General features: G+C 44.0%; 1 protein-coding gene across 1 annotated transcript in view; it reads right to left on the reverse strand.

The window, feature by feature from the left end:
- Positions 1–9,572, reverse strand: part of Ctss (cathepsin S) — a 28,162-nt gene extending 18,590 nt beyond the window's left edge. Inside the window, exons 1-2 of the mRNA XM_027393634.2 lie at positions 9,475–9,572; positions 7,134–7,260 (exon numbers count right to left, since the gene is read on the reverse strand). Of these exons, the coding sequence (XP_027249435.1) occupies positions 7,134–7,260; positions 9,475–9,500 (153 nt within the window). The 5' untranslated portion in view covers positions 9,501–9,572. The remainder of the gene's footprint in view (positions 1–7,133; positions 7,261–9,474) is intronic.
- Between the last annotated feature and the right edge of the window lie 1,924 nt (positions 9,573–11,496).

The following is an 11,496-nucleotide window of genomic DNA, read 5'->3' on the forward strand; positions in this document are numbered from 1 at the left end:
ACAACTCCTGACTAAGGACAGTCATTTGGGTTCTACTATTGTAATATATCTAGAGGTAATTATGATGTTAACTATTGACTTTTCTTGTCCTCTCAGAGATGGGTTTCCACAGACTACAATGTACTCAATGTGCAGAGGGCTGTGTATCAAGCTTTTTCTTCTGGACCACCAGCCAGCTTCCAAGTCATGACACTGAGTCTTCTTACTAGTTTTGAATGCTCAGCCTAGCTCGGCTCATTTCTGGATAGCTCTTTTAACTTAAATTACTCTGCTTCTCTTCATCTACCTTTTGCCTCACTGCTTCTCATGTCAGACTGGCAGCTGCCTGGCTTCTTGCCCTGGGCATGTTCTCCTCTTTCTCCCTCATTCTCTCCTCTCTTCTTCTCTCGCTCCCCTCCAGCCTAGATTTCTCCTGTTTATCCTTTCTCCTTGCCAACCCTCCTTCCTCCTGCCTAGCTATTGGCCATTCATCTTTTTATTAGACTACTTAGGTGCTTTAGGCAGGCAAGGTGCAACAAATGAAACTCATATATATATAATTAAACACACATCCTTACATCATTAAACAATGCAGCATACACAAATGTAACACCTCTTTGCCTAGTTAGAATAATATTCCACACCAGTGCCTCCCCTGTTAGCTGAAACCCTTCCAGAGATCTACAAAGCCATCCCCCGCCCCAGTGAGAAACACTCAGGATTGTCTGTCCTGCTTCAGTCTTGGCACAGCCCCTCTCCCCGTGTACGAGTTTTAGAATAACCCTGGAGATAGACATAATGAGCACACATGATGAACACATCCCAAACTCTAGAGGAAAAAAATTGGAATAAGTAAAAATAAATCTAAAAACTATAGGAAAAGAAAAAAGAATAAGCTAATTTAGAGATTAGATATTGAGGTAAGCTACCCATAAATCCTATGTCCATGAACTGGAGAGATGGCTCACCAGTGAAGTGCTGGTGCTGAATTATGAGGGCCCAGCTTTATAAACATAGCATCCATGGGAAACACAAAGGCACTCACCTGTAATCACAGCACTGTGGAAGTAGAAATAAGAGGATTTGCTTCCAGAAGTTGAGCTCTTGCCTCAAAAAAATAAGTGGAGCGCAATTGAGAAAGAAATCTATTGCCCCCAGCACTCAGGAGGCAGAGGCAGGTGGATTTCTGTGTGTTCGAGACAAGCCTGGACTACAAGAGCTAGTTCCAGGACAGCCTCCAAAGCTACAGAGAAACCCTGTCTTGAAAAAAAAAAAGAAAGAAAGAAAGAAAAAGAAAGAAAAATCTATTGTCTATCTCTGGCCTACACACACACACACACACACACACACACACACACACACACACACCACATACACACACACACATACACACATCATACACACACATACACCACACATACCACAAAACCACACACACACACACACACACACACACCACTGTTAAACTGATAAACAGATTCAGAAGTCTCAGGATATAAAACCAATCTACAAAAATTAGTAGCATTTTGTATATTTAAATAACACTTTGAAAAAGATATCAAGGAAACAATTATAAAATATTTAGGGGGCTGAGCATATTGCTCAATGGATAAAGTGCTTGCCATGCAAGCATTCATACATGAGTTCAGATGTCCAATACCCATGTAAAGTGGGCATGTCAGTCTGCCTGTAATTCCAGTATCCTGAAGGCAGAGAGCAGGGATTCCCAAGGCAAGCTCCCTATCTAGACTAGTTGTACTGACGAGCTCTGGGTTCAGTTGAGAAACCATAAGTCAGTGGGGAGTGACTGAGGAGGACTCTTCAATGTCCAGGTTGGGCCTCTATACACATACACATATGTATGTGTATAACATACATACCTGTACATACATGTATACCCACACACATGCAAAAAAATACTTAGCAATAAATTCAGTCAAGGAAGTGAAGGCTCAGTGCAACTCTGTGAGGAACCGTGAAGAATCAGACCCCGTTTCCCAAGAATGCAAATATCCTTGGTTGCTCAAATCCCTTGAGAGTTGTAAGCTAAATATAATGACTCACACTCGGGGTTAAGCAGGAAGGCATCTGAGAGTTCACAGTCAGCCTGGACTCCACAGTGACTTTCACACCAGCTTAAGATACAGTGCAGAGGCTGGAGAAATGGCTCAGTGGTTAAGGATACTGGCTACTTACTCTTCCAGAAGACCCAAGTTCTACTCCCAGCACCCAAATGACTGCTCACAACCATCTGTAACTCCAGTTCCAAGGGGTCTGATGCCCCCTTCTGACCTCTTTGGGCACCACATGCACGTTGTACAGAGCCATGCATGCAGTCAAAACACCCATATACATGAAATAAAAATAAAAGCAATTCACAAATGATACACAGTGATACCCTGCCTCAAGAAAATCAACAAAAAGTGAAGTACTTTCATATAATTTACCTACCTACGTAGGTATAGGATTATAATATAGTTGCTATATTGTATTGTGTAGGGGATTTTTTTTTTTTTTGAGACAGGGTTTCTCTGTGTAACTTTGGAGCTTATCCTGGCACTCACTCTGGAGACCAGGCTGGCCTCGAACTCAAAGAGATCTGCCTGCCTCTGCCTCCTAAGTGCTGGGATTAAAGGCGTGAGCTACCAACGCCTGGCATGTAGGGATGTTACGAGAAAAAAAAAAAAACAGTCTATGGGACTGTTAAGAGAACATGCGGTGGACCCATGTTGCGTTCCCAGCACACCGTGTTGGGTGGCTGTAACTCTACCACCTATAACTCTGTGCCCTCTTCTCACCTTCTCACACATCTGCATTCACAAACACCCACCCATACATAGATACACAGAGACGTAAATATTTAAAGTCTGCATGTGTTTAGGTGAGATGTGTTTGTTTTGTTCAATCTTTAACATTTAGTTGTGTGTGTGTGTGTGTGTGTGTGTGCGTGCGTGCGTGCGTGCGTGCGTGCGTGTGTGTGTGTGTGTGTGTGTGTGTGTTTGTGTGTGTGTGTGTTTGTGTGTGTGTGTATGTGTGTGTGTAGTACAGGTGTGGAAGCCAGAGGACCACTCTGTGGAGTTGGTTTCCACCTTCCATCATGAGATCTGGTAATTTGAAGCTGGCTTCAAATTCCTTACGTAGCCAAGGATGACCTGGAGCTCCTGATTCTCCTGCCTCTACCTCCTGAGTACTTGGGTGTGCTACCATGCCCAGATAAAAAGAATATTTTCAGTCCATAGATTGTTGAATCCATAAATTCAGAACATGCAGATCTGGGAGAGACAGCTGTATGCTAAAAACTGTAAAATGGTAGTGAAAGAAGTTCAAATTGATACACTGCACATATCCAGGGATTGGAAGAATAAGATCATTGAAATCTCCAAACTATTCAAAACAATTTAGAGACTCATAATCCCTGTAAAAATTCCAATAGCATTCTTCTCAAACACAGAAAAAAAAATCCTGAAAGTTTATGTGGAGCCGATAACCTCAAACATTCAAGTGGTGGGCGAAAGGAACGGAAGTGGAGGCCTCACGGACAGTTTCTGATCTCACAAGGCGCCACAAGCCACAGTGACCAAAGCACACACAGGCCGAGAGTGTAACACGACAGAGAGATCAGAAACAAACAGATGCATTCATGCCCAGTCCATTTTCAGCAAATACAGATGGCATAGAAAGGGATAGAACAACCTCATTGCTCTAACAGTGTGGGAATCGCAATCCACACACAGAAGTATGAAACTGGGCCCTAACCTGGTTGTACAAGAATCATTCACAATTGATTAAAGAATGAAAAACAGGACTGGTGAGATGGCTTAGTGGGCAAAGCCACCTGCAGCCAAGTGTGACAACCCAGAACCCACATGGTGGAAGGTGAGAACTCCCCCAGATTGCTTCTGAGTGTCTCAGAGGAGCTATAACACAGAAAATAAATCAATAAAAATGTAAAAATAAGCCAGGTGGGATGGAACATGCCTTTAATCCCAGCACTTGAAGGCAGATGGATCTCTGTGAGTTCTAGGCCAGTCTGGTCTACACTGAGAGTTCCAGGACAGCCAGGGCTATGAAAATAGATCCCGTCTCAGAAACACTAAGAAAGCCAACAAACAAACCAAAAATAAAACAATTTTTTAAAAAAAAGAAAACCATTTTCCAAACTGGGTTTGAGAAGAGGCTCAGCAGTTAAGAACACTTGCTGCTCTTGCAAAGGACCCCAGTTAAGTTCCCGGTGTCACTGGGCACCGACAGCTAATTATAATCCAGCTGCAGGTGATGCAATGCCCTGCTCATGGATTCACCTATGCACACTCACACACAGACATTGACACACACCATCAACACAACTTTAGAAAGTATATAAGAAGAAAACAATACATAAAGGGCTGGAGGAATGGCTTAGTGGTAGACACACACACACACACACACACACACACACACACACACACAAATAAGTAAATAAATAAATAAATAAATAAATGTAACACAAATATTTTAGTCCACTATAGACAGACCTACCGTATGTCCTATCAACCCATTTCTGGATAAACATCTAAAGGAAACAAATTCAGGACATGGAAGAGAGATCTTCTCTCCTGTGTTCACTACAGCACCTTTCACAATGGCTGAGATACAGTATCAACCCATAAGTCTTGGCACAGATGAAGAGAATGGGGTATATATACACAATCTAATGTTCTTTAGTCTTTTAAAAGGAGGGACCCTGTCATACACAACAAGATGGGTGAGTCTGAGCACATTATGCTAAATAAGCCTGGCACAGAAGTACACTTAACCACAAGATCTCACTGATATGTAGGATTTGCAAACATCTAAGTCACCCAGAGTGTAGCTCACAGATAGAGCACTTGCCGTGCATGCTTGAGGCCCTAGATTCTATCTACAGCACCAATAAATGATTAAATAAAACAAAAAAATAAAAAGCCAAACTCATAGAAGTAGAGAGTAGCATGACGGGTAGGCTCGGCTGGGGGATCCGAGGGCATGGACTCTCAGTGGGAGGAGTCAGTTGCCGTGACCTGCCTGTTGTACAGCTGCTAGTTAGAATAATGACAAACTGTTACATATCTTGATTTAATTTGCTAATTTGCAAAAGACATCCCACAGTTACAGGACCTACTTATTTGAAGTTATGGTTAACATTTTAAGAACAACCAACAAGTATGCTTTGAAATAAAAGCCAAAAACCGGAGTGAGAAGTGAGATTCAGGACCCTATCTATCTAGCTGAGCATGATGGTGTGTGCCTCCAATCCCTGCCCTAGGAAGGCAGAGGCAAATCTCCATGAGTTTGAGACCAAGCTGACCTACATAGCCAGTTCCAGGCCAGCTGGAGCTGCGTGTTAAGACCCTGTCAAAAAAAATTCTATCTTGAAGCACTTTGGTGGGCAGGGACCACAATGAGGAGTTTTAGAATTATTCCCTATGGAATTGGAGCGATGGATCAACGGTTAAGAGCACTTGCTGTTCTAGAGGTCACAAGTTTGGGTCCAGCTCCCAAATCAGTCAGCTCACAAACACCTGTGACTCCAGCTCCTGGGGACCCAATGCCTCTGGTCTCCTGGCACCTACACTCACACGCACAGACAGACACACCAGCAGATACCTAAAAATATAGAGCTAGTGAGTTGACTCCTCAGTGGTTAAAAGCACTTGCTGCCCCAGCAGAGAACCCAGGGCTGGTTCCCAACACCCACACAGCAGTTCACAACTACCCAAACCTCAGTTCTAGGGGGTCTGATGCCTTCTTCTGGCCTCTAGGTGTGCATGCAGTGCATGTAAATACATGAAAGCAAAACATTCATCCACATAAAATAAAATTAGTAAACCAGGAAAAAAAAAAAAAAACCGGGCTGGAGGACTAGCTCAGAAGTTAAGAGCACTGTCTGTTCTTACAGAGGAGCCAGTTTGATTCCCAGCACCCACTTGGCATCTCAACTGCCTGAAAGTCCAGTTCTAGGGGATCTGACGCCCTCTTCTGTCCTTCACAGGGACTACACACATGGTGCACAGACATACGCCGCAAAACACTCATCCACATAAATTTTTAAATGTTTACTTTTTCTCTGTGAATGTGTGTGTGTGTGTGTGTGTGTGTGTGTGTGTGTGTGTGTGTGTGTGTGTGTGTGTGTGTGTGTGTGTGTGTGTGTTTAGGCCACATTGTTCATGTAGAGGTCAGAGGTTTTCCTCTTCTACACTTTGAGACGGGGTCTCTTTTTTGACCCTTCATCTTGTTAGGATATACACCTGGCTGACCCTGCGCCCTAACAACGGGCGGGACACGTGCTACGTCATCACACGTACACCCGCCACACATTACAGCCTGCATGAGGACTCTGTGCATGCGTGAAACCTCAGTGCACATGCGCCGTCTTCCCTTTGAAAGGTCCAGCGCCCCCTTCTCTCTCTCCGTCTCTTGTTGGGTTGGCTGACAATCCAGCCCCATCCTGCCCTCTTCTCTTGTCGATAAACTCCATGTGGGTTGTTCAATTGTAGCTTCTTTTCTCTCCACCGATAGCTGCAGCAAAAGTCTAACACATGTGCCAGGCTGATGGCTCATTAAGCTATTTCTCCACCTCAAATTAGGAGGACACACTACTGTGCCAGTCTTTCCTGGGATCTAGATATCTGAACTCAGTTCCTCATATGTATGACAAGCACTTTACCCACTGAGCTGTCTCCACAGCAAGACTTTCTGTTCCTCAAATGTGCCAAATGTGGGCTTTCCTCAGAACCCTGTACTCATTCCCCTGGCTCAGGACCGTTCCTGTCTTTCGCCCATTTTGTCTGTTGCCATGTTTCTATCAGCCCTCTGCTAAAATGTCTCATTCTCTGTTGGGTTTTCCCTCAGCCTCCTACCACATTTCCACCGTCCTCTGGGTCCCCCTGTTTTCCCTGCCTTTCTTTACATGTATGAGCTTTGTCTGTCACCATTGGCACTATGTCTGCCTATTGACTGTTTCTCACACTGTAACATGAGCTCCATAGCAACAAGAATGTGCTGTGTTTCTACTCAAAGCAGCATATTGCTGGAAAAAAAGTATACAGTACTTCTAGAAAGCATTGCTTGTCCAAACGTCATTTGGGGAAAACAACACCGCAAAAGCACGCTGCTCTTGAAGCAACCCCATCTACCTTCTCCTTGTATTGTTTGCCATGGAATTTCTTCCAGAGATCCCAGTGGTGGTCCAGGGTCGGGTCTCTCTGCAGCTGGTCTCCTGCCAGGCAGCACACCATGGGCACCCAGAACAGCCATCTTGTACTGCTTACGGGAAGGGAGCAGAGGAAGCATAGCAGTTAGCTCCGTGTATTTTGATCATCCAGCTTCCTTTTGTTTGCTTGCTTTTAATTTATAAAGATAGGTTGTTCTATAGCCCAGGCTGTCCTGGAACTCACCACACAGCCTAGGCTACTCTTGACCTTGTTAACAATCTGCCTGACTCTGCCTCCCAAGTGCTGGGATTACAGGCACAGGTATGAACCACCACCATGAATGTGGCAATGTGGTCTCAAAACAGAAAGCAACAATGCAACATCTATCAAAGGAACACACTCCTGTAAATTAGGATAATACACGAAACTTCCTGGAATGTTCAGGAGGAAGAAGCAATTATGCCCAAAATACTATTCTGAATATTTTAATACTATATTAATACTTTAAGAAGGGACCACAGCTGGGCAGTGGCATATGACTTTAATCCCAAGACTCAGGAGGCAGAGGCAGAGGCAGGTGGATCTCTAGGAGTTCAAGGGCCAGCCTGGTCTACATAGCAAGTTTCAGTACAGCCAGAGCAATGTAGATAGAATCTGTCTGAAAAAGAAAAGGAAATACCTTCAGAATTTCTCAAGCAGGGCTAGAGAGATGCTCTTTGAGTAAGAGGCCACTCTTCCAGAGGACCAGGGTTCGATTCCCATAACCCACACCACAGCAATCAACCTTCTGTGACTCTAGTTCCAGAGAGAGCTGTCGCCCTCTTTGGGTCTCCATGGGTACTGCACGCACTTGGTGCACATACAACACATAACTGGCAAAATACCCATACACATAAAACTTAAAAAAAAATTCCCCCAAACATACTCAGATAGTTAAAATCAAAGACTGCAGGATTTTCCAACAAACCTAGTCAAGGAAATTCCTCCTTTCTCCTTCCCTCTTCCTCCTTCTCCTCTTCCTCCTTCTCCTCCTGTTTGTTTTTTGAGACAGGCTTTCTCTGTGTGGCCCTGGCTGTTCTGAAACTCACACTGTAGACCAGTCTGGCCTCGAACTCACAGATATCCACCTGCCTCTGCCTCCAGAATGCTGGGATTACAGACGTGTGCCACCACCACCTGGTTCCTTTCTCCTTTCTTAAAGAAAACTTCCTTAGCTGGGGAGGCAGTCACACACACCTTTAGTCCTGGCACCAGGAGGGTAGAGGCAGGTGGATCTCTGTGAGTTTGAGGCCAGCCTGGTCTACAGAGTGAGTTCCAGGACAGCCAAGGCTACACAGAGAAATCCTGTCTTGAAAAACAACAAAAACAAAACAAAGAAACCTTCCTTACGAAGACATGCCTCTGTCTTGATCAGCCATTTAAATATTTAAATCACGACAACCCAGTGTGTGCATGTATTGCATGTATTAGTACCTCACTAATATTTAATTTCAAAAACAAGCCAGGTGCAATGGCAGGCAGCTTCTGAAAAAGCTGAGGCAGGAGGATTGCTTGCAAAAGGGCATCAAGGCCTGTTTGGTCAATATAGATAGACCAAATCTCCAAAAGCAACAAATAGTGCTCTACCTCACAGTACTTGTCCAGTGATGGTGCAAAGTCCTTGGCCAGACCCTGAACACCAAAGTAAATACAAACAACCCAACAGATAAGCTTTCAGTATAAAATAAATGTTTAGACACCTTTACAGATAGATAAAAGACGACTCAGTTTTTCGATTGTACACCCTTAGGTTATTTTCCTTTTTCACTTTTCTCCTCAACAAATCAAATATCTGTTTCTAAGGAGGTACCCCAAAACATCATTTTTTCAGCAGGCATAGAAACTATACTTGTGACCCCCGGACTGTGGAGGCAGAGGGGAGGCAGAAAACACTCACCACACAGTTGAGGCCATATCAAGTTCCAAGGCAGCCAGATCTAAGAGGTGAGACCGTCTCTAAACAATAGCACACCCAACACTCACTCTGTTTCTTTATTTGACAGAAATTCAGTAGTCACCTGGAACTGGATCTTTTAAATTCAGAACAGTTTGGGTTTTAACCAGGTGAGCCTTTAGTTCACACTTCACAGAAACCCAGGCCTTAGGAACCTCTTACACAGATGCTCCCTAATCAGAGGCCAGTGGGGGCAACACGATTTTTTGTTTTCAGCTTACTTCCTGAAAGCAAAGATTTGAAAACCTGGCCGCCCGGCTGATGAGAAGATAGAGAACTGTTAAGACCAAATATATGAACAAAACAAATCACAAAGCAGACAGTACTTACATGGTAGCATGGGCAGGAGTCCCCATGGTCACCCTGAAACGTGGTCCTCACTCCAAAGATGTCCCAGGCAGCAGGAGGCTGGTTGGACTGACTTCAAAAAGAACTTGGAGCCTGTCACATGAAGCATCCACAATGAGGAAGTGAACTTTCATTTCGGTTTCACATAAACCCTGACGTGACGAGCTAGCTGCCTCCAGCTCATTCCCTCTCACCTTAGAGCCACGTGACCACAGTGGGCTGCGGAGAGACCATCAATTGGATGCCCTCAGTGGAGAGTAGCACAAGGTTATCCTTCAACCCTGCATCATTTTCATGATCCACTTAATTCACAGTGTCAGTTGGCTCTGAAATGGAACAGTTTTGTTATAAAGATGTTGGGGTTGGGCTTCTCAAATCTCAGCTCCTTTCTCAGCGGTCTGCAGGGACTATTTTTACTAGGTTCTGGCTAGCGATCCCTGGCAGGGCTATATACTAATCCCACCTTCTCGAAGTCTTCCACTGGTCTTTTAACTTTGCTTATCTGATTTTTTTTTCTATTTGAAAATTTAAAATGTTAAAATAGAACATTTTACTCATGCCTGGTATAGTGGTCTATGCCTCTAATTCTAGAATTGGAGGCAGGAAGTTAAGGAGCTCAAGGCCAACTCAAGCCACAAGAGATTGTTTCAAAATGAGCAGGGCTGGAAGGAGGGCTCAGTGGTTAAGAGCACTCCCTGATTTGACAGAGGCCCCAGGTTTGGGTCCGGCATCCACATAGTGACATGGTGACATGGTGAATCTGTAATTCCAGTTCCAGGTGATCCAATGCCCTCTTCTGGTATGAATCTGATATACATACATACATTGAAAACAAATAAGCCATGTATGTGGAGGCTCATAGGAGGATCAGCAGTGGGACTGTCATAAGATTGACAGAGGCAGCCTGGGCTACATAGTGCATTTTGGGATAGCCTATCGAAAACAACTTTTTAAATCTAAAATGATGCAAATATGTAAAAATAGAGATATGGCCACAGATGGTGTGACATGCCTATAATTCCAGCATTTTGAAGGCAGAGGAAAGAAGATCAGCCTTTACTGCACCCATCGCCAGTCTCCAGCAAGCCTGGGTCACATGAAACTTTGTCTACAAAATGTAAAACAGGAAAGTCCCTCTGAAACTATTATTTTGTTTCAACAATTGTCAGTAACTGACCAAATTGTTTCATTTATACTCTTTACCCAGATTATTTTGAAACTCCTGGATGTCATAGCTTCCTCTGTACTGTGAAATGATTCAAGTGTTTATCCTTTTTAGGTGTGTGTGTGTGTGTGTGTGTGTGTGTGGTGAACCTGTGTCATAGTGTGCATGTGGAGGCCAGAGGACTACTCCAGGGACTGAAAAGGCACTTGGTGACAAGTGCCTTTGCCTAGTGTATATATTTTTGAGAGAGATATACTAAAGAAATACAAGCACAAACCATGATGACATCTAAACTGAATGTCACTTTTTCGTTGTTTTTTTTTTTTTTTTTTTTTTTTTTCCGAGACAGGGTTTCTCTGTGGCTTTGAAGCCTATCCTGGAACTAGCTCTTGTAGACCAGGCTGGTCTCGAACTCACAGAGATCTGCCTGCCTCTGCCTCCTGTGTGCTGGGATTAAAGGCATGCGCCGCCAAGGCCTAGCTCCTGAACGTCACTTTTAAATATATTTTTCTAGTTTAAAGATGTATTTTATTTTTAATTATGGATATATTGGAATCTCTTTGTAGGTATCTCTGTGTTGTGTTCACATGAGTCAGGTGTCCTTAGAGACGAGAAATGGGTGTCAGATCCCCTGGAGTTGACGTTATAGATGGCTATTATCTCCTTAGGTCCTGAAAAGGAGCTGCCCATGCTCCTGTAACTGCCATCTCTCCTGGCCCTTGAAAGCAGGGTCTCCTTAGCCCAGACTCTTCTTGGCCGTGCCATGCAGTGGTCTGCTCATGAATTCCTGATCCTCCTGCCTCCATCTGGAGAATTTCCCATGTTACAAATTTTACTCC

Source organism: Cricetulus griseus (assembly GCF_003668045.3).
Source record: "Cricetulus griseus strain 17A/GY chromosome 1 unlocalized genomic scaffold, alternate assembly CriGri-PICRH-1.0 chr1_0, whole genome shotgun sequence".
Lineage (NCBI taxonomy): Eukaryota > Metazoa > Chordata > Mammalia > Rodentia > Cricetidae > Cricetulus > Cricetulus griseus.